This window comes from Phytophthora sojae (assembly GCF_000149755.1).
Source record: "Phytophthora sojae unplaced genomic scaffold PHYSOscaffold_1, whole genome shotgun sequence".
Classification (NCBI taxonomy): Eukaryota; Oomycota; class Peronosporomycetes; order Peronosporales; family Peronosporaceae; genus Phytophthora; species Phytophthora sojae.
This window is the reverse complement of record NW_009258115.1, coordinates 3,173,452-3,195,370: the sequence shown is the minus strand read 5'-3', so window position 1 is coordinate 3,195,370 and position 21,919 is coordinate 3,173,452. Positions and strand designations below refer to the sequence as shown.

Sequence of the window (21,919 nt, the reverse complement as noted above, 5' to 3'; positions counted from 1 at the left end):
CTTTTCACTTCTCCTTCGCTTCTCTTCTCCTCTTCTTCTCTTCTTCTCTTCTTCTTCTCCTCTTTGCTCGTTGGGGTAAGACCTACAACAATCCAGACACACAGAAGGTCGCACCAATCCCGGGTCGCGGTACCAGTTGTGGTGTGGTAATTCCACTAAAATCCTCCTCTACCAAAAGGTATTAGAGACACCAACAACACGCTAACCCGCAAAGGTAAGCGCTTATTGGATCAGAACCTGAAGACCAGGAACGATCCCTTACACCGGGTCGGTTGCAAGCGCCTCTGTGCACCTTAGGTTATCTTCGGTCAACCCAAAACATGTACCACTAGCCATGAGCTAAGGCTAGGATACTATGTAGCGCTTTCGCGCAACCCCACTGCAGTCCCTCAGGAAGGAAGGGTACCGGCGTGTTAGGCCTTATACAGGGGGACCAAGGTAAAACCTCGGTAGGTAGACTAATACACTCAGGGACACTCTAATCCCACAAATATATACTGAACGATACTCTAATACCGTTCCGGCCACGCCAACTCTTGGCGCTGCCAAGGGAACTCTCGGTCAATGCACGATAAGGTCCCCGACAGGCATCCACACGCAGCCGAGCGTGTCCAGGCACTACAATAAGCTAGCTACACTTACCGAAGTCGGACTTGACCCTTGTTGGCTTTGGGGGAAGACTGTCTTTTTATTACTGAGTTTTCTGAGGCCCTGGGGGCCTCGTTCTGGCCATCCTATGATGAGTCCTATGTCCCTATACAAATATCTAGTGTGAACGATCGCAATAAGGCGATTCCGGACACATCAAATGACGACCGCGGCTACACTAATAAGTGCGGCCGTCTGGCCATCCTATGATGAGTCCTATGTCCCTATACAAATATCTAGTGTGAACGATCGCAATAAGGCGATTCCGGACACATCAAATGACGACCGCGGCTACACTAATAAGTGCGGCCGAAGTACGTAACTAAATGCATCTGTACCTAAAAGTGGGTACCATGAAGCCTCGTTCGGGGTTGTATTAGGACCCGACGAGGCTCCGGCCACTACCTGTCACTCCAACGAGGATAATGCCGCCAGCTTAACCAAAGCAGCCACTTCCATCTCGCGCTTGACTGCTCCTTGATCATTGTACCTTGATTCTTGGGCGACGGGCAATCGCTCCGGTAATCTCCATTTTCCGATACCACAGAACAATACAAAATATAAGTCAATCCTATCACACAGTAGTCAATCAATTCAGTCTCGGGGGTGACTACCTCTACCGCCTAAGACACACAGGATGGAATATGAAATGGATGCCCGGATAGAGCACGCAAATTGGAAATAAAGCTCTCACAGATCACTCCAGGGCGCGATACCCCAGTCCCTGCCGACTTTGCCTTGGTACCTTTGAGTCCCCACTACACCAGTGCTCGCTACACCGGTGAGGCCTTGAAGCGTCCTCCGTTTTAAGATCGCACGAAGGCGGATCCCACGTATAAGCTCTTGAAGACGTCAATGTCAGGGGGAATTCCCAGCCCGAAGAAAGACGCCCGCGTGTTCTCGGCAAATTGGTTTCTGTGTGATCTTACGTTTGGCTAGCTAGCTGCTTCACTTCACTGACTTCTAATAAAGGTTTCACTATGCTTGACTTGTCTTGGATATGCTTCGACCTTGTGCACGGGACTTCGATCTTCTTGCACTGAGCATGGTTATCGGGCAACTTGTCGACGTCAACGTTCCTTCGGCAACACTCATCATCTGGCGACAGAGGTACGTGGGTACGGCGTCTCATCAAATCCGCACTGGACCTCTGCGTCTAATCACGTGAGCCATCCTGTGTCGCTTGGTGTTCTTGGTCGATCCGGTCCTAGATTGTTGCCACAGTGCATTCACGCACAGCAGTATTGGACTTGTTGTTGGTGCGGTCACGACCCAGTATGGGCACCAGGGGTCAGACCGAATTGATCATCCGGTCTGGCCTCATTCGGTACGGCACCTTGGCATCCGGTGCGTCGCTACCGGGTGCACCACAATCCAGTCCGGCAAACAGTGTTCTTCGTCCAGCGAGGTCTTGGGCGCACGGGAGCATGGTAGGCATGGTGAACTTGAGGGTTGGTCCGATGTCTTGACGGAGCCAATGCAGGCAGCAGCCAGGATACGTTCACTGGCTGCACTTGCGCGCCTTAGGCTAATCCTGTGGTCAGGGAAGTCGCGGACGGACAGGATGTGTTACTCCACACCGAATATGCGCTCATCCGGTGGGCACATCTCCGATACTGTGAGCCCATGCTTACCGCAAGCACCGGGTCCCGCCAAATCCTCCATGCGCATCCACTATCCACATGTCACACTCCACGTCACTGGATTCATGTCCACTGCGACCAGTCACAGTCAGGCGAAAGGCCGTCCCATCCCAGCGGTCAGACATGGGTGTAGATAAAAATCATTTCCCACATCGTGTCATGGGGGTTAGGGTGAAGGGTGAACTCCGTTGACTGTATGGGTGAGCTACGCGTGTCTGTATCATCTATATTACCATCTGCATGTGTGATTCACTTGATGAGTGTGCGTGGAATCGTGAGGGCGTCTGCGGTCGGGATAGTCTAGAATGGTCCGCCCGGAGATGTTCTCCGGCCATGTGCATGAGAGTGGGGAGTATGCACTGGGAGCGCTAGCTGATGCAGCCATCCATGCTGTTATCGTTAAAGGTTCTCAGGGGCAAGAATGGTGCCGAGAAGAGAATATTTTTTATCTTACTTTAGTTGAAACATTTGGAGTCATGCATGTGGGGCCTGCTTCCTCGCTATGATGGTCCCAAGAGATCGGTGGGTTGGCGCAGGTTTTAGGTCCGCCAATGCGGGCTGCGTGTGCATGCAGCAGTATCACGCGCTTTACGAGCGCCTCTGATTGGCTGCGACGTGGCGGCGAGAAGTTAGTCTTAGCCGCTTCCCTCTGACCGGACGGTGTCTAGGCTTGTGCGGATGGGGGGGGGGGGGTGTTTGCACGTGTCGACAAACGTGCCAGTGGTGTATGGTCTGTATGGAACACGGTTGATACCGGCAGGGACGACGTGTTCGAAGTATATGGTGGCATTGGTGTGCCTTTCTAACTGTGAGTGAACACATGTGTCTAGCACCAACTGGACGTGTGTATGCAAACTCAATTGGGTGAATTCTTCGGGTGGAGAGGTCCTAGCGGAGAGTTCAGTGGGAACTCTTTGTGGTGGGCAATGTATATTTTTATATTGTTTCTTTTCTTTTAACACGTGGTGGGAACTCATACGGATGCATGCCATTTGACGCCATCACCAGGGTCGACTATTTAGTGTTGGTTCTCGGTGGTGGCCGAGCGTACGTAACCGATGTTCATTCTTCAAGTGGAGTCTCCGCTCGGAGATTTCCACAAGTGACTATGTCACATACCCATCAATACGATAGTATAAACCTGGAGATCCTATTGGACAACAAGGTTTTCGGCTTGGGCTTAAACACCTAATGGAGCGCTTTAAACGCTTCGTCCAATCATCCGGCCGAATCTCAAGTTTGTTACACGTGAGGCTCAACAGCGCGAATAGCGTAGTTGTTTCGCGCAACTCGCCGTCGCTGAAGGATGAAATCAGGGCGGGCTCTGTCGGCCAACTCGATCAAGCGCGGATGGATTAACGATATCGTATGGATTGGGTTAAGAGTACTGTGCATAAAACAAGTAGAGGGACTTCTGCGAATATGCCATCATCGTGTCCGTGGCTTCTTGCGCGGCTTTCATCGTATTCTCCAGCTTCAAGAAAAACTGAGTCAGGTCTAAGCCCTACCCGTGAAGTGGGGGTCGCCGTGGAATACAGCAACCTCATCCTTCTCGCAAATGGACTAAAAGATCTCGTAGAATGTCGTGCGATTCTTCACCAGTCTGACATGAGTGTTGTCCATGCCTTTCATCAAGGGCGCTTTGGTATTGGCTTCTTGCCGACGTCGTTCGAGATTTCTCATTGGCACCGCGCTTGCGTTGCTGGTTCGCTTGGCTGCGGTTGAATGGTCAAATTCCAGGTTGCTTCTTGGAGGAGGTTCGAGTTGTCGCCGCAGGCTTCATCATTGTCATGCCGTTGCTTGTCCTCCTTGCTCTCCTCGTCGTAATCCTCTGCATCCGAGTCGACCTCGACACTCTCCGACGGCTTGGTCTTTGTCGTATCGTCGGGGTCGGTATGCCGCTATCGCTCTCGTCGCTTTCTTCCTCGGACATGTCATCGTCGTCGGGCTTCGTCACGTAGCCGAGTAGATTATTGCCGTCGAGGGCCGCGATTTTACATCTGTTGTTATGACATGCGTCGATAGATCTGGAAACCGAGCGTAAATGGATGCAAGCTGCTGCTCCTAGAGAGCTTAAAAGCCCACAAGAAGGCCACCGTGAGGTCATGCTGGAGGAAGACTGCTGCACCCAAGTAGAGTTTGTCCCACCTGAAATTACTGGGATTGCCTAGCCTATGGACGTCGCAGTGATGAAGTCGTTCAAGGATAACGTCAGGTATGGGTGGCATCACTGACATACTATTGTCGTCGTGTTATTATTGCCGCGAAACTCTACCTTGTCTACTACGTGGCCGCTGGCTCCCGCTAGGCATGAACCACTCATTACAAAAACAACTACTACTGCTCAAACGCCACGCCAACACGAAATTATGGCGGACGCGAATACGTACCTCTTCGTCGCGGACATGATCGCGTGCTCCTCCGAGGAGGGGGCGACTGCGTGGGATATGAAGGTTGGTCTACTAGCGTCCACAGCTACATGTGGCAAGTGCGTTGGTACTGCAACCAAGGCACCTGCCGCGTCAAGCGAACGGTCCGCACTCGGAGTTTCTTCAGCGCACAGCTGTCAAAGCTTATCAAGATCCTCTTCTCATGGACCTCCGGGACCCCCGTACAGCTTGGCCGCAAAACGACGGGCCAGTGGTACCAGTACGCACACGATATCTGCAGCGCAGGAATGCTTCGTTGTGAAATGAAGGGTTTTTAATTAACCCTTCATTTCCAGTGCTCATCTCCAAGGAAACAAGATTGTTTGCTTGTCGGAGGCTTGTATATAGATATTTGTATAACGCATGAAACAAATAATTCTATCAAATCTCAAGTCATACCTCTCCGACACAGCGGGCATACTGGCAAGAGAAGCACCAAAGCCTTCACACAACATGTCGCAAGCAATTATATCACGAGTTTTCTATGTTGTTCATCTGACTGATTGTAAAGTCTAGGGCTAGGTGACAAGGCGTGCCCCCCCCCCCCCGCCCCCCACTCCCCGCGTGATCGTTTCAAACAATGGGGTCATCCAAAACGAGCGCCCGCAATGGAGATCGTGACGCCGATGTTGGTATATTACGAGAGAGGGTTGATGACCTAGAGCGCGAGAGCCTGATACATTCGACGATGAAGGGTGAGAACATGGCCGAAAAGGCTTACTATCTCACTCAGCAGTATTTCGGCATGAAAAGCAAAGAGGACATGACCGAGAAGCAAGACACTGAGGTAGTCCATCTGCGCAGAGAGGCAAATACAAAGGTTGAGAAAGCGGAGGAGAATGCGAACGCGCAAGTCAAAAACCTACAAACCAAACTGGATGAGATGACCAAGCGTGCGCTAAAGGCAGAAGACGCTCTCAAGGACAAAACCATCAGCGACATACCGACAAGATTCGCTACACAGGACCCAGCGAGCGTATCAGGAAAACAAGATTCGGGGAGAGAAGCTCCAGTGAGCTCTAGATGTGGTCACAGCTCTAAAAAAACGAATTCGAGCGATCGCGTGCGGGGATGCATGCTTCGGACGAGGATGAACGTAGTCTGGCGAGCGCTGCAAGCCACGAACGCGCTGGTGGAGGCATCATCACGAACCCGCATGCAACGAGCGATCGACTGACAAATTCTGCAGCAATCTTGGCGAGTTGTTGGACAGTGTTGGCAAAGCAAATATTGCGGTATCGAACGCGTGAGTCGCTTCCCAACCAGGGGTGCGATTCGTGATTTCAGACCTGGGAGAGTCGGCGTAATTGAGACTTCTACCAGGTACTGCGAAGATACACTGGGTCGATGAGGGAGGAAGGGTTACCGTGGCCCGGCTCAGTTTCTTCCTGGGGCTACTCTGGACGGGGTACGGGATCATGTGAAAGAGTCTGGAAAGCTCATGGTGAAAAGGAGGCTCGAAGATCAGGTAAGATTCGGAGCTGTTATTACATGGAATATTTAGTCATGACAATATTATAAATTGATGTTGATGTTTTTAATAGGAACAAGAAGCGAATGAGAGAGTTCCATGAGATGACTTCACCCGTCGCTACGTTCTGCGACCAACATGGCACTATCCCGATACCCAGATCGTCATGAAGGCTGAGTGCATCTTCTGTGCTGACGCTGGGCGCGAGGACCACGGCGACAGATCGCGCGGCCCGACGACCTCAACGGCGGAGTGGTGTTATCCATGGCGACCCGAAAATCTCCAGTGGCACCACGCCAACAGCCACCCTGCCGCGTACGCGAAATTGAAAGAGCTTCATGGAGTAGCAGAGGCAGCCAAGGGGACAGCTGCGACAAAGAAGGCTAAGCAGAAGATCGACGCTTTCCTAGAGCAACCTCGGAACTGGCTGCAACACGACTATGACGTACAAGTTGCTGCTGGTAACACGTCGGCGGTCCCCCCCTCCAAACTACCCTCGCGAGGATGGATATGCGGTTCGTGTTGCTGAGTTGAACAAGCAAATCGCTGCCTTGTCGGACAAGCATCAAGCTATCAAGGAGAGAGAGAAACGCCTGGACGTTCGGACTGAGGCGGCTAAGACCATGAAGTTGCACAATCTAATGGAGACCAACCGACTCAGGGATCAACTCCAACGATTGTGCGCCAGAGAGCTGGACTTGAATAAGAGAGAAGATGCCATCGCCAGGGGCTGCAACGCCCCCACATACGTGTTGCAGTCGAAAGTGGTGTCGCTAGAAGCCCAAGTCGTCCAGCTTTTCCGAGAAAACGAGGAGCTGGGAGACGAACTCGCGCTCAAAAACAGAGAGTTCGAGCAGCTTCGCGGTAGCACAACCCTCCATGATTTTGTCAGTGATTCACAGCAGCAAGGGAACATCGAATCGCAGGAAGTACTCGGAGAGTCACAGCTCGGGGGTTTCCAGGAGCAATGCATCTTGGCGCGCCGCTTCTTGCCCTTCCCGAGCGTACAAAGAAAAAAAAATACCCAGCCTCTCGATGACGCGAGCTGTTTGACGAGGTGATAGCCATGGTTTAGTGTAGCACTTGCATACAAAATGCTCCCTCGCCAGCACGGTTGATGCCTGTCACGTGTGGTTGAGGCCACTTGTTGTTTTGCTGGTAAAATGTCAACTGAGTTTGATTCAGCAAGGTTAAGTTGTTCTCGGCGGACTTGTCCTTCTAGTTGCCCTTCATGCACTCCTAGTAGTCCTCACCCTGCTTGCACTTTGCTGGTTGAGCTTACCAACTTGAATCTCTCTTCACATGCAGTTGGCTCTCGTTCCAATGCGAGAACCGATCTAGTGCTCGATCTCGTCTGCTTCTTGGTCGTGTTCGTGCCTTCTTGTCATCACCTGAAGAAACTCCGCTCATCACGCTTGTCCGCCGCCCTTACAATGCCGGCCACAACAGGCCTGTGGTCTTACTCTACCAATTCATAGGGCTCTCTGGTTTTTGCCGATGTTTTATACCGGCCACAAGGACCTGCAGGGTAGACTGAGGCTGCGTGTAGAGTTATACATCGTAAGCACGAGTTTGTATCAGGGTTTGCCTAGCTAGCAGTCATTTAGCCCAAGTGTTGTTATTCCGTTTTGCCGAAACGAATGCAAAACACAATACTACTTACAAACATGTTATTGTTAATACTCCCTGAACATTAGAAATGATTACATGACCAAGACGATAGATACGGTATTTGCAAAGACAAGGAAGTGAAGAAAGCGAGAAATTTGCCTTACCCCTCATTAACTCTCAACACCTGTAACTACGCAAATCTCGTCGTATGTAGTTGCATCATGATGTCGTCTCTCTCAGCGATGAAAAAGTCGAGTTCTTCACGGAGACGGTTCGTTCTGTAGAAGAAGAGCCCTGAGTTGGCGTGCTCCGACAGCACATTCCCGATGTCGAATATCTGCTGGCGAACATGACCCAGCAGATCGAAGAGACCGCGCCTCGCTGCAGTCGACATCGCCGGCGCGACAGACGGAGATCATGAGAGGGTCTGCTGAATGACCGGCTCCGGAGATTGGGAAGGAAGCCGAACGCCGGCTCGCAATCGGGCTGACGGGGCGCAACACCGGACGGGCGGGGGGAGCGCAGGAGCGGGGAAGCGGGGCACCACAGAGCTTCACTCCGTCAAGCGTTCCCACATGACCTTCGTTAGGTTGTGAAGCTTCGGCTCCCCAAGGCGAGATAGCACCTTTTGCAACTGCATCAAAGTCATCTCACTGAAGCCCTTACCCATTACAGAACTCGCCCAAGGCTCCATCACGGCTGCCCCGTCACGGACAACTTCCCGCTCTCCCATCTCGATGTCGCCTACGCGGACGATATCCGGGACATTCCAAGGCGGCATTGCGCAGGAAAAGGCAAAGTGCCGCTCGCAAGTGCCGCTCGCAAGTGCCGCTCGCAAGTGCGGTCCGGTACAAACGTAAATAGCACACTTATCAATCAGATGACAGTGTCCACAGAGATGGAGCCAAAAACCCAGTACGCTCCGTTCTCGATATACGATTCGGGACTCAATTGTGTCCGCTCTTCGTTGATGCCGGCAAAACCACGAATGGCCACCTGGAATAATTAGGTCGGCATCATCGATGGGATCTCGTCCATCAGTTGGTCTGTATTTGAATCCAGCAATAACCTCGGATCACCTATAGCGGACAACTTCATAGCATTCACGAGTGGCACTCCTTACCTACATGCAGTATGTACAGTCAGCCTCCTAGAGGCGCGTCGCTGCTAAAATCCACCACCTTCAGCGCTTTAGGACCACGACCAACGTAGCAGCGCGATTCAACTCCGGCAGAAAAGAAGGGTTATCATTGCGCAACGCAGGGAACTCATGTTTTACGAACTTCTTGCTAAGCAACTCTAAGCGAGCAAAATATGCAAACTCTGGAGCGTAGTATACAGGCAACGACGTACAAAACCAATCAGGCAGAAGCTTTCCAAACACATCTAGGAGATCAAACTTTCTACTATCAAAACTCGTCTCATACAAAGGGTTCATTAAATGACTCGAAATTTTCGAGTCCGTGATAAATTTGTGTGTACCAACCCAATATAATGTGCAAAATTATGTGTCACATGCTGTCCAATCCCAGCCTCTCAAACTGACTCCCTACATTCCGCCATTTTCCCCCTCTTCGTCATCCCCAGCCATGCTCAAGCGCCCTGCGTCAGCGGCGCTCGCATCGTCGGCGCCGGCGCCCGTTGCGGGCTCGTCCGCCTCTGCGGCAGGCGCGGCCCTGACCCCGACGCCGACGCCGACGCCGCCGTCGCCCTCAGCAGCCAAGAAGAAGCGGCGCTCGCAGCCCATGGGCAACCTGACGAACCTGCAGAAGCGGCAGCTGTGCATCAAGTTCTCGCAGGTCAAGATGACGCAGCAGGAGCTGTGCCAGTGGGCCAAGCGCGAGTTCCAGCTCGCGCACCTGCCGCACCAGTCCACGATCTCCAAGATCCTGGCGCGCTCCGAGGAGCTGACGCAGATGGCGCCGCGCGACCTGTCGGCGCGCCGCAAGGGGCTCGTGACGCACCCGGAGCTGGACACGGCGCTGTGCAACTGGGTGCTCTGCGCGCGCCACAACGGGCTCAAGATCTCGGGCGACATCATCAAGAGCCAAGCGCGCTCGCTGGCCGCCCAGCTCGGCATCACCTCTACTATGAGCTTCTCCAACGGCTGGCTCGGCGGCTTCAAGAAGCGCTACAACATCCGCCTGGGCAGCGCCGCCGCCGCTATGGACGGCGTCAACGGGGCCGCCATGCCCAGCAGCATCAGCTCGCTCGAGCAGCTGCAGGAGACGGCGCGCCTCTACGACCCGCGCGACGTCTACTGCATGCAGGAGACCGGACTCTACTACCAGTTGTCGCCCGAGAAACCTGCGGGCAGAGGCCGCGCCGCGCGGAAGGAGAACTGCGGCGAGAGACTCACGGTGGTCTTCGCAGTGAACGCGGACGCGAGCGACAAGACGGAGCCCATGTTCATCGGCCCGGGCAAGCTGCCCCAGCCGGCGGAGGAGCTGGACGCCGACTCGCGCCACTTCTACTACCAGAACAACAAGCGCGCGTGGATGACGCCCGTCATGTTCCAGGACTACGTGTCGGCGCTCGATACGAGGATGCGTGACGAGGGCCGCATCGTGCTGCTGCTCGCTTCGCCCGCGCCGTCGCACGTCACGCTCGGTCTGGAGCTGACCAACGTCCGGCTGGAGATTCTGCCGCCGTCGTTGGAACCGCTGCCGATGTCCATGCAAGTGCCAGTGTCCGTCAGCGCAGAAGAAAGCGCCAATCTGGCGGCAGCCTCGGAATCCATTGCGGCTGCCGGCGTGGGCGACACGCCGATGCCTGACGCTGACCAGTCCCTCTCGGACTCGGTAGCTCCTCAGCCAGAATCTACGACGAAGCTACAGGCCGATACTGAGGCCCAGACGCCGTCGTTAGCTGACCTGAGCCATTCAGCAGCGATGGCGAACATGGCGGCGACCATGGCGGCCGCGACAACGCTGCAGCCGCTGGACGCAGGACTTGTCACGGCGTTCAAGCGTCGGTATCGCCGTTACCACATGCTGTACGCGCTGGACCGCTATGAAGCAGGACGGCAGGATGTATTCCACGTGGACCAGCTGCAAGCTATGCGCTGGGCTCGCCACTGCTGGAAGCAGGAGCTGCCGGAGGAGATCGTACGCAAGTGCTGGAGTGGCCTCGAGATCTTCTCGCCTAAGCTGGCCCCCGAGACGCTGGCGGCGTTCGATTCGATCGAGGAGGAAATTGACAAGGAAATCTGTGACACTGTGTCGGCGCTCGACATTCTCCGGCCGCTCCCTATCGACGAGTTTGTGAGTCCTCGTGATGAGAACACCGGCATTCACTGCGCCGGTCTCGAGGAGACGGACTTTATGTTTACCGTGCCGGACAATTCGGGCGCGGACCCGAAGCACAGCGGCAAAAAGGGGTCGTCCAGTGAAGCGGATGCGGCCAAGCAGCAGCCATTGGTCTCAAATGAGTTGACGCCGCGCTTACAGGAGCTGCACGCTCGCATTGAAGCGTCTGCGTCCTCTGCGGCGGCAGTAGCGGCCGCGTCGGCGCTGTCTCTGACTACAAGCGTGAACAGTGTTACTACGGACGGCACCGTCGGCCTGCCGTCGTCTGTCGGATCAGCGGAGGAGGCGCTCGGCTTGTCGGCGACTGGCTCAAGTGCCGCGAAGCTCGCAGACGGCCCCGCGTCCAACGAACAGCTCATCGAGTGCTTCAAGGTGCTGCTGCCGGAGCTGGACCGACTGCGGTTCGACGACCACACGAAGAAGAGCATCCGCGCCACCTTCCGCAAGCTGAAGGAGGCGGCGGAGCAGCAAGCACTGGACCGCAAGCGCGGCGCTCTGAAGAAGCCGCAGCCTTTGCCCCCGGCGCAGTCGCAGTTCCAGCAGGCTATGGCCCAGCAGCAGCACTCGCTTCAAGAGCTCCAGCAACTCCAGCAGCAACAGATCCAGCAGATGCAACAGCAGCTCATGATGCAGTCCGAGCAGCAGGCCATGGCCATGGCCGCGCAGGCGTCCCAGATAGGAGAGAACACGGTCTTGTAGATGACGTTAGTGAACGAGCGACTGTAAACGACCCAGATATGGTTTCGTGCGTTGCATTCGGCAGTGCATATCGGATCCCCTAGCTGACAAACACGCACCAGTGCGTTACCTTTTACTCGCTGTTGAAGGCGCTTCAGTCATCGTTTCGCGACTCACCTCGTTTCGATCAAGAAGGGCGCGTGGCGGCCGAACCCACTTGAGTCCTACAGATGCGATGCAGCTTGAGCCTTCAAGCTCCTCCCGCAGCATCCCAGTAGTAATGGAGACGTTCGTGCGGGCCAGTGCAACAATCGCCGCCCAGTTTAGTCGAGCGCTCCCAAAGCCCACAGCAATCGATGCAGGTGTCCTTGTCCAGCGTGGCACTCGCAGCCGCACGCCCCGCAGCGCGCTCTGGACGCCACGCTTGACCAGAACTCGCCACGCCACGCAGCGACTTATTGCGGACAGGCCAGCGAAGTGGTCGGTTGCATTGAGGTTAGTGCTCCTGGGCCAGGCAAATTTGTCGTTTCGAGCCGAGCCTCTGCCTGTGGGGCTTCGTCCCACGTGCGGCTGGCTTTCTCTGGTGCCAGCGCCGTTCTGGGGCTCCGCCGCGAAGGGCGGAGCTCCGCCTGACTTTTTCGTAGGCGTCGAGGCGCCCGGGTGGGTTGCGCGGCCGTCGCCGCGCAACGCAGTCCGTTTTTCCGCTGCCTGAGCGCTCGTCGCCGCTCAGTGCGAAACGAGCTGGCAAACGCGCAAAGCTCGCGTAGACTGTATCCAAATAAGACATGGCTCGACTTGCGCGATGGCGTCTGGTCCTGGCGGCAGCAATGGCACTGGCAGTGATCTCGTCGCCTCATTCCGGAGTGCGGGCGCAGGACATTGGCACCGTGACGGCAAACCCGGAGGCGACAACTGCCGCCGCCGCGGAACCCGTGGCAACCGATGCAGCGCCAGCCCCCGAAGTCACCACTGCCACCCCCGTGGCAACAACAGAAGTCCCCCCTGCTGCCACTGAGGCAGCAGCCCCGGCAGCGACGGAAGCTCCTGCAACGACGTCTACGCCGACATCGGTCCCTACTGAAACGCCAACGGCGACTGAAGCAGCCACAGCGACGCCTTCCACATCGACAGCGGTGAGTGCCGAGAGCAGCTCCAGCACTGAAAGCAGCACCGAAGAGAGGGGTAATACCTCCACCAGTACGCCGGCAACAGCTACGTCAGCGCCATCGACGGCGGAGGTGGCCTCGGATTCGAGTTCGACAATGCTTCTGGCAGCGACTTCATCGCAGAGCGGCAGCAGTCTGCGCAGCGGTGAGTCGGGAAGCAGCGCGTCGTCGTTGTCGTCGGCGTCGAAGAGCGCCGGTGAAATCAACACCGGAACGCTCAACGGGTCGTCCTCCACCAAGACCCTCGTGATCGTTGTGCTTGGCGGCGTCGGGCTCACGATCATCATGAGTCTCCTCTTCGTTGTCTGGAGAAGCCAGAAGCGCGAACATCCCGATCTGGGCACGCCGACCGAGCCGAACACTGCCACGATCACGTTCCCTCCCCCTGCGATGCCTTCGATCGTCGCACCTACGGCCCAGGATATGTCAGCCTGGAAAGCTAGCGGCTCGAGCTCCGCGTCACGAGACCTGCCACTCACCGAGAGCACCCGGGCCAAGCTGAACGCCACCACTCGATCGTCCACCGAGTACGACCTAGCCGACCGACCGTCGCAGATTGTCAGCATTTCCGCACATGGCACCACGACGCACACGTCCCAGCACATCCGGGGCACGAACGCGTCCTCGGAACAAAGCTTCAGCATTCGTGGATACTCGGAACTGTCGGTACTACGCGCTGGTGACTCGGAAACCTCAGCCATAACGAACGACAGATACTCCACGACCGACGGCTACTCAACAAGCGACCGGTACTCAACGAACGGGAGATACTCGACTTCATCGCGGCTTTCGAGCGAGCCCGGACGGAGCAACTCCGGGTGGTTCCAGGTGCCTAAGAACCTCGACATGCACCGCTTCTCGTCGACGTCGTCCACAGCTTCGTCCGTTGTGGCGAGGAAGCACAACCCGGTGTCGTTCATCAACCACGACCTCACCCAGACTCCGACTGCAGATGCGCCCGTCACCACGGACAGCACCACGTCACGAACTGATGTCCCTGACTGGTATAGCGTCATTGAATCCCCTACGGACAACGATCGATACACTACCTCATCACTCGATAGCGACAACATTAGCGACGAGCGGGCATCATTCGAACTGTAAAAGAGCATCAGCAGCACCACCAGAGCCAGACGGTTGTATGACTGGCATATTTAGAGCAGCCCACCCGGAAGCAGGGTACACGAGTCCTCAGCGAGCAAGTAGCTGGGGTACAGAACAATGCTCTCGAAGTTCGAGAAGAATCAGTGTAGACAATAGAGAGACGTGGGTTCCAATCCTAGTGAGTAGGCCGTTGCTGTATCACTCCACCTTTTATCACCGTCAGGATCCTACCGCTTCTTGTCGCCCTCCCGCTTCCTGTACTGCTTCTTCTCGAGAGGCTTCGCGCGCACCTCTAGCACGGCGCCGGACGGGAGGTCAGCAAGACGGTACGGTCCATACTGCACGCGGATTAACCGCTTCACCACAAGCCGCACGTGAGCAAGCGCCTTTCGGACCTCACGGTTCTGTCCGAGCCAAAGTAGCGAGCAAGATTTAGAACAAATGACCACCACACACGCCTGACCCAGAAGCACGCACCTTGCCCTCCGTGACTTTCACCTGCAGCCATGAGTCCTCCTTGTCCGTGGACTGCACCGTCACCTTGATCGGCCGGTACTTGATCCCGTCCACCAGCGGTCCACGCTGGAGCTCTTGCAGCTTGGACTCGGCCACGTTGCCGCGCACAAGAGCGCGGTAGACGCGCGTCACTTCCGTCTTGGGGTGCTCCAGCTCCCTTGCGTAGTCGCCGTCGTTGGTGAACAGCAGCAGACCCTCCGTGTTGAAGTCGAGTCGGCCCTACGATAGACACAATGGTATCAATCAACACCGACGCACGCCATCACCTCCATCTAAAGTGCGTCACAGAGCGACCTACCACCGGCATCATGTGCTGCGTGAGTCCCATGACTCGCAGGCGGTCGAAGATCGTGGCACGGCCTTGCGGATCGTTACTGGTTACCAGCTCCTGTCCATTTAGTACGTTAGTCAAGGCGTCAGTACTGTAGCCCACCAGGCCATCAACCGCTTCGCCTGCTCCTAGCGCTGTGCGTACCCCCTTCATCTTGTGAGCCATCCACACTTTGACCTTCTGCGCCTTTGTGAGCACGCGGCCGTCCACAGCCACGACGTCCTTGTCCAGATCCACGACCGTGGCCACATCGATCACGACATGGCCGTTGACCGTCACGTCGAAGCTCTGGATGCGCTTCTCGGCCTCTCGCCGCGAGCACAGACCCGACATGGCGATGCGCTTGGCCAGGCGAACGGTGGGCGTTGCGGTCACGCCTGGAACAGCGGTGGAGTCCGCATCCTTCGCAGCATCAGCAGCTGCACCCGACGCCGCCTTGTGCGGGGCGGCCTTGGGCGCGCGAGAGACCTCGGGCCGCGTAAACTTCTTGATGGTGAGCACTCCGCGGCGCTGGCCCGCGTGGCCGTGCAGGAACGTCGGCGCCAGCGCCTCGCCGCGGGCCAGCACGCGCCGCGCCAGCAGCTCCATCCGCAGCATGCCAGTCAAGTCGCAATCAGTACACACAGTACACTGGAGTGCCACAACCCAACCAAATGACATGATTGGTTAGAATGTATTTTAAATCAGTTAAACTGTGAGCTAAGTCATTAGGTAAATGAGTACTGATCTTTAGGGACCAATCACGAGTCCTTGCTGCTGCATCATTGAGCTTCCTTGCTCACACTACGTGGCATTCGATCCGCCGTATAGGACGCAAGATGAGCGCGATGATGCAGCAGCAGGTGGACGAGGTCAAGCGGCTCTGGGCCAACAAGCGGCAGCTGGCCCACCAGGGCCTGAACCTGGCCATGGTGGTGCTCACGGCGCTCATGATCTGGAAGGGGCTCATGGTCTACACGCAGAGCGAGTCGCCCGTCGTCGTGGTGCTCAGCGGCAGCATGGAGCCGGCCTTCCAGCGCGGCGATATCCTGTACCTGGACAACACGGTGCGTGGCTCTGCTAGTGACGGCTGTATATACACACATTTATTGCTAAGCTCTCGGTGCTGCGTCTGGGTGGAGTGCAGAAGCCACAGCTCGAGATCGGAGACATCGTCGTGTACAAGGTCAAGGGCCGAGACATCCCCATCGTGCATCGAGTGCTGGAGCTGCACGAGCGGTCAGTGCCGCGGATCTATTCGAGCTCAGAGAAGATAGAGAGGGAGAGGGTCGTACCTTATCTGACGGGGTATTGTGCTGTGGTGTGTTACGTCTGCAGGGCCACGGACGGGAACCAAGTGTACCTCACCAAGGGCGACAACAACAACGTGGACGACCGGTGCGACACAGCTGTAGTGAGCATTGAGCTGCACAGAGTTCAGGACTGATAGTGCGATACGATGCGTGTGTGATTTATTTGCAGTGGCCTCTACGCGTACGGCCAGTCGTGGCTCGAGCGCGAGGACATCGTGGGCGTCGCCAGGGCGTGCGTCGCTGCTGCACTTTGCTGTCCGTGCATCAGAAGAAGACTCTAACCGTTCTTGTTGTTCCTCGCTTGCTGTCTAGATCCGTCCCTTACGCTGGCATGCTGACTATTTTGCTGAACGACTACCCGATGCTCAAGTACCTGCTGGTAGGCGGAATGGCCGTGCTGGTCTTCACGCAGAGAGAATAGTCTCGAGAGCTGGTGCAAGCTTTAGGGGTCCTTCGAAGAGGACGCTTTACTCAGTACTTCTCACATAACAAACACTGCTAGTCGAGTCGTGGAAACATCAAATACTCATTCGTCGCTGCAACAGCGCTTCATTTCGAAAAAGGGGGTGGGTGGGGTGGGCTCGAGGTTACTACACTCCTTAAACTCATTGCTGCTCGAAGGCGGGGGTTGGTCTCGTGGCGGCCGGCATGCCACCGGATAGCAACGCACTCATCGGCAGCGCACTACTGCCGACAGGGCCGTTGCTGATGTGCTCGTGGGTGTTGATCGTCGCCGCGTGCCCTGCGGAGGACTGCGGCTGGCTGCCAATGGCCTTGTGTTTCATTGACTTCAGCTGCTCGAGGTCATAAATATCCGGCACGTCGATGTTGTCGGGTGCGAGGCCGTTCTCGTGGCGCTCCCAGGCCATGACCAAGCCCGTCTCTAGGTTGCGCACCCAGCGCTCGGTGTCGAACAGCGGGCAGCGAAGCCGCTCGTCCTCAAGCCGCCGACGCAGCTCCCACAGTCGATCCATGTCGCTCGCCAGCGCCACCGCGAGCTCCTCGTATTCCTCTAGAGAATTCGTGATCAGCTCGCTCATGTTGGCGGCGCGCAGCAGACTTGAGGCCACGCGGGTGGCCATTCTGTCCTTGGGCATCGTCACCATCGGGGTGCCGCCCCACAGAATGTCGCACCCGGTCGTGTGTGCATTGCACTCCGGCGTGTCCAGGAAAAGATCCGCCAGGTATCCGCGCTTCAGGTGCTCGTTCTTGGGTGCGACATCCGTGAAGATCAGCCGCGTCTGGTCCTTGACTCCGCGAGCGCGAGCCTCGGCACGGATGTTAGCCTCCGCGATGGGCGGGAAGCGAAGCAGCCACAGCACCGAGTTGGGCACGCGCTTGAGGATGTTCATCCATGTCGTGAACGTGACGGGGTCGATCTTGTACACTTGGTTGAAATTGCAGAACACGAACTTGTCATCGGGCACTCCGTAGTCGGCACGCGTTGGGCACTTCTCCGTGTCCAGCACGTCGCGAGCTGACTGCTTGTGGTCGTTCACGAAGTACGAGTGCGGCATGTTGATCTGCTTCTCCGTGAAGTACCGCCTGTACTCCGGGGGCACGACTGTGGCATCGCCAACCATGTACTGGATGTAATCCGCTCCGAGCGTGCCGCAGAAGCCCATGTAGCTCACTTGGACGGGCGCGGGCTGCAACGCAAAGATCTCGTTGCGCGCGCCCTTCGTGTAGCCGTTCAGGTTCACAAGGATGTGAATTCCGTCCGCGTGGATGGTGCGTGCCGCATCGCCGTTCGAGAGAGCGCAGATGTCAACAAAATGCTCGACGCTGCCGGAAATCTGTTTGCGCCAAATTGATCCATCATCAGGCGAGGTGGCGTAGCAGAACACCTCGTACTTAAACTTGTCGTGCATGCCGAACACGTTCTGCATGAGGTGCGCCAGCGGGTGGTTTCCCAGGTCCGAGGACACGTAACCGATACGCAGTCGCTCCGAGGCGCGCTTGCTCCTGAAGCGCATGGGCGGCAGGTCCACCAGGCTCACATTGAGCTTCGCGCGTTCAGCATACCGCCGGGAAATGTCCTGAAAGCGCTGCATCGACAGAGGATACACCAGCGCGTGGAACGGTTGCACAGAAGGCAAAACGCCGTCCATGCTCAGCTGCTCGTCCACGAAGCGCTGCAGCGTCTCCGTGTCGTGCTTGCGCGACTGCCAGTCGCAAATGAACACCATCGAGTGGAAGTAGTTGGCAAACGCGTCCGGGAAGTGCGGGCGCAGCGCCAGAGCCTTGCGGTAGCAGGTGATGGCGTCGTCCAGACGGCCGCCGTCCTTGTAGGCGCTGGCCAGATTGCTGTACGCATCGGGAAACTGCGGCTTAAGGCGAATCGCTGTCGAGTAGCACTGGATTGCCTCTTCCAGACGGCACAGATCCTTGAACACGTTGCCCATGTTGCTGTACGCATCGGCGAAGTTGGGGTCGATAGTGATTGCTTGCTGGTAGTGTGCTAGGGCCTGGTCCAGCTTGCCCTGCTCCTTCAGCACGCTGCCGATGTTACTGTGCGCGGCTGCGAACTGCGGCAACAGACGCGCAGCGGTCGTGTAGCAGTGCAGCGCCTCCTTCACGAGTCCCTTGTCCTTTAGGGCGTTGCCCAGGTTGTTGTACGCGTGCGGGTGGTCCGGCTTGAGCTGCAGCGCCGTGCGGTAGCAAGTAACAGCCTGCTCCAGCTGGCCGCATTCGCGCAGCGCGTTGCCGAGGTTGTTGTACGCGTCCGGGAAGTTGGGCTCGAGCTGAATCGCGTGGCGGAAGGTGTGGATAGCCAGCTCCATCTGACCCGCGTCATAGTAGCAGCTAGCCAGGTTGCCGTGAGCGATCGCGAAGTTCGGTCGGATCTGTAGCGCCGATTTGTACGCCTGGATAGCTTCTTCCACGCGGCCGGCCTCCTTCAGGGCGTTGCCCAGGTTGCTGTACGCGTCGGCAAAGTCCGGGGCCAGTCGGATGGCTTCTCTGTAGTGGTCAATCGCGGCCTCCAGCTGGCCGTCCTCCTTTAGGAGCCCGGCCAAATTGCTCCAGGCGATGGCGAAGCTGGGCTTGGCGCGGATGGCCTGTTCGTAGCATAGCTTGGCGTCCTCAACGCGGCCCTGCACCTTGTAGAGGTTGCCCAGGTTGCTGTGCGCGTCCACGAGCTGCGGGTCCAGCATAATGGCCATCTTGTACGTCTCTACGGCCTCGTTGTTCTGGCCCAGCAGCATGTAGCAGTTGGCCAGGTTGTTGTAGGCGTCGCCGAAGCGCGGGTTAAGCTTGATGGCGCGCACGTAGAACTGCACGGCGCCGGCCAGGTCGCCGAGCTCCTTAAGCGCGTTGCCCAAGTTGCCGTACGCTTCGGCAAAGTTGGGCGCCACGCGGATGCACTGCTGGTTGTAGAAGATGCTCTCGGAGAGGTTGCCCAGCTGGAAGTGCAGCGCGCCGAGCAGCAGCAAGTTGTCGGTGCGGTACGCGTCCGACTCGTAGAGCTGCTCGCAGAGGCGCAGCGCCTCCTGGTAGTAGCCGCCCATGTACTGCTGGTGCGCGAGGTTGAACAGGTCTGCAATACGCCAGCGCCAAGTGGATGCAGCCAAGTGAGCATCATCATCTCTGCTTGCAACTCAAAGAAGGCGACAACAGTAGCTAGAGCGTTGGAGACTTACAGGTGAAGCGCTGCGCGCTGGCGTCGCCGAGCGGGTCCGACGCGAAGGCGCTGGGCCCCTGCAGCGGCGCGGCGGCCGCCGTCTGCGACTGGTACTGGTACGGATACGCCATGCTGGCCGCGGCGACGACGGGACGAGTGCACAACGGGGCACTTGGCTGCTGCGGCGTGGTGGGGTGGTGCAGCGGCTGGATGGGTAGCGGTCACTTGCTCACCGACGCTGCTGCCTCGGTCGCCGCTGGGATTGGAAGTGAGGGACCGGGCGCATCCACCGTCGTCCTGGTGCCTGTGCCTGCGGTTCGGTTGCTGGCTGCTGCTGCGCCTGCCTGTACCGTGGGGGTGTTGAAGCGTGCGTTTGGGTCCCCGTTTCTTTTTTTCGACCGGGTGGGGTGGGGTTGGCGAACGCGCTCGCAGACGGCTGCGAGATAGTCGTTGCCGGTCGCCCCGCTCTCTAGCGCAGCTTCCCACGCAGCAGCGCTCCGGTAAAATCAGCGCGGCCGGCATGCACAGGCAGCAGCGCGCGTTGAACACTTTGCTGTCGTCAGTTTTCTCGCCGGCCACGAGCTCGCATTCTTAGGCAAAGCCTGGCAAAGGGCAGATGGGAGCGCGGCGAATAGGGGAGCCGCCCATGTCAACGACAGGGCCCCTTTGGTCGTCGTTGGCCGCTGCCACTAGCGCGCGGTATGAGCTCGCTGCTACGGAGCTCCAACGCCCGAAACGTGCGACAGACACCGCAGAACCTTCCCGAACGGCGCGGCCTGCATGTCCTGCGTGGCAGCCATGGCACACATTGCAGCCTGTGCAGAGGCGCTGCTGTATGTAGCACTCAGCCAGCGCCGTCGAGTCCTGTCCATTATGCGGCCGAAGCTCCGGCGCCTTCTCTCGGGAGTTGCGACGAAAAGTTTCCAGCAGCAAAGCAGGTGATGCGCCCTACCCCTAAATACTAGCGGACCAGCACGAGACCTCTTGCGGAGACTATGCTGAAAGTATCACCAAACTTTGCGTCTGTTTGAGTGGAGGCGGTCGCGCGCCGCTCGTGCTGGTCCGGCAGCGGCCCCGTCAGCACCTCGAGCTTGGCCGGATCTGGCTGCGCCGCGACCTCATAGATGCGCTGGAGCAAGCAACTCCCGCATCCCGCCTGGTCTTCCTGCCTGGATCCTGCCTGCTTCCCTCTGCTCCGGCGCAACGCGCCCAGCCAGCCAGCCACACTGACTCCTTTCGCGCCGACGTCATCGCGCGACATGCCCCCGCACTTCGCTTCGGCGGCGCGCCAGGCATGTCGTCGCCCGCTGTCTTGCTTTCACTATGCTACGAACCATGACGGTATCCGCAGGAACATGCGTACCAGAAACCCGGTACAGCACCATGTCGGACGAGTCGGATACTCCGAACCCATATCGAGTTTGCCGAGGGTAGCCATCTCGCCGCGCGAGCACATCTACACTGGTGCTCCGCAAACTGTCCAAGGCGACCAACGCAAAGCCTGGTGCTAATGCTAGCGACCACGGCCGCAACGGATTCATTGGCAACGGCGCTGAGCTAAACTCGAGAGACAAGGCCCGCCCCGAACCTGTGAGTCCGCAACCAGTTTGGTCCTGTTTTGCATTGAATCTTTTTGATGTACATTCAATAATACGGCCACCCCAACAAAATACCATAACTCTGTCAGTTTTGCTTATTATGCGGTGCGGTTTTGACACAAGTAGCAAAACACGGTGCAAAAGGCCTGGCATGTGTTAACGCTCGCGTTTTTGCAATCTTACGGGTGGCTCACATACAAAAAACTGTTTTGGCAAGGTGGTCACAACTTACGGCCACCCCATCCCAATGCAAAATCCTATACTAATTGAATGTTTGTACAGAGTGAAGGTCGGGCAAATGACTTGAGATTTGTATGGGTCATGTTAGTGAACCCGCTAGTTGGACTAAATCGCGTCCAAGAGAAGAATGAAGGCATTGGTCATCTTAGCATAAGTGTAAACTACAGCTCCAGTAAATTGCGCGGGACCTCGGGTGATTTTGAGGGAGATATAGATGCCAACGTAAATCTAAAGTAGCGTCGTGACGACGTCCATATGATTT

The 21,919-nt window shown here is 57.0% G+C and overlaps 6 protein-coding genes across 6 annotated transcripts; 4 read left to right on the top strand and 2 right to left on the bottom strand.

The window, feature by feature from the left end:
• Nucleotides 1–4,660: 4,660 nt before the first annotated feature.
• On the top strand, nucleotides 4,661–8,240 carry PHYSODRAFT_321233 (hypothetical protein; the record flags this gene model as incomplete). The annotated part of the gene is made up of 6 exons (XM_009516401.1): nucleotides 4,661–4,744; nucleotides 5,415–5,696; nucleotides 6,102–6,188; nucleotides 6,352–6,636; nucleotides 6,722–7,195; nucleotides 8,190–8,240. The coding sequence occupies 6 exons, from the start codon at nucleotides 4,661–4,663 to the stop codon at nucleotides 8,238–8,240; spliced, it is 1,263 nt and encodes a 420-aa protein (XP_009514696.1).
• Nucleotides 8,241–10,168: 1,928 nt separating this feature from the next.
• Nucleotides 10,169–10,926, top strand: PHYSODRAFT_553991 (hypothetical protein; the record flags this gene model as incomplete). Its single annotated transcript, XM_009516400.1, has 1 exon — nucleotides 10,169–10,926. A coding segment is annotated over exon 1 (717 nt), but the record flags the coding sequence as incomplete, so codon positions are not given.
• A 2,466-nt stretch (nucleotides 10,927–13,392) lies between these two features.
• Nucleotides 13,393–14,055, top strand: PHYSODRAFT_382951 (hypothetical protein; the record flags this gene model as incomplete). Its single annotated transcript, XM_009516399.1, has 2 exons — nucleotides 13,393–13,547; nucleotides 13,698–14,055. Coding segments are annotated over 2 exons (513 nt in total), but the record flags the coding sequence as incomplete, so codon positions are not given.
• A 230-nt stretch (nucleotides 14,056–14,285) lies between these two features.
• On the bottom strand, nucleotides 14,286–15,238 carry PHYSODRAFT_468526 (hypothetical protein; the record flags this gene model as incomplete). The annotated part of the gene is made up of 4 exons (XM_009516398.1): nucleotides 14,286–14,462; nucleotides 14,536–14,793; nucleotides 14,873–14,962; nucleotides 15,050–15,238. 4 exons carry the CDS (start codon nucleotides 15,236–15,238, stop codon nucleotides 14,286–14,288), a joined length of 714 nt encoding a protein of 237 aa, XP_009514693.1.
• A 449-nt stretch (nucleotides 15,239–15,687) lies between these two features.
• PHYSODRAFT_284098 (hypothetical protein) lies at nucleotides 15,688–16,702 on the top strand. Its single transcript, XM_009516397.1, has 5 exons — nucleotides 15,688–15,951; nucleotides 16,032–16,123; nucleotides 16,223–16,282; nucleotides 16,367–16,429; nucleotides 16,510–16,702. Exons 1-5 carry the CDS (start codon nucleotides 15,724–15,726, stop codon nucleotides 16,616–16,618), a joined length of 552 nt encoding a protein of 183 aa, XP_009514692.1. The 5' UTR covers nucleotides 15,688–15,723; the 3' UTR covers nucleotides 16,619–16,702.
• A 14-nt stretch (nucleotides 16,703–16,716) lies between these two features.
• Nucleotides 16,717–20,071, bottom strand: PHYSODRAFT_553979 (hypothetical protein). The gene is made up of 3 exons (XM_009516396.1): nucleotides 19,839–20,071; nucleotides 16,987–19,735; nucleotides 16,717–16,902 (listed from the first exon to the last, which is right to left on the bottom strand). The coding sequence occupies exons 1-3, from the start codon at nucleotides 19,948–19,950 to the stop codon at nucleotides 16,803–16,805; spliced, it is 2,961 nt and encodes a 986-aa protein (XP_009514691.1). The 5' UTR covers nucleotides 19,951–20,071; the 3' UTR covers nucleotides 16,717–16,802.
• Between the last annotated feature and the right edge of the window lie 1,848 nt (nucleotides 20,072–21,919).

Coding starts and splice junctions, on each gene's coding strand:
- PHYSODRAFT_284098 (XM_009516397.1), top strand. CDS start 15,724: ATGAGCGCGATGATGCAGCAGCAGGTGGACGAGGTCAAGCGGCTCTGG. Junction 16,124..16,222: donor GTGCTGGAGCTGCACGAGCG/GTCAGTGCCGCG, acceptor TTACGTCTGCAG/GGCCACGGACGGGAACCAAG. Junction 16,283..16,366: donor AACAACAACGTGGACGACCG/GTGCGACACAGC, acceptor ATTTATTTGCAG/TGGCCTCTACGCGTACGGCC.
- PHYSODRAFT_553979 (XM_009516396.1), bottom strand. CDS start 19,950: ATGGCGTATCCGTACCAGTACCAGTCGCAGACGGCGGCCGCCGCGCCG. Junction 19,736..19,838: donor CAGCGCGCAGCGCTTCACCT/GTAAGTCTCCAA, acceptor GGCGTATTGCAG/ACCTGTTCAACCTCGCGCAC. Junction 16,903..16,986: donor TATGACCTCGAGCAGCTGAA/GTCAATGAAACA, acceptor CGAGCACATCAG/CAACGGCCCTGTCGGCAGTA.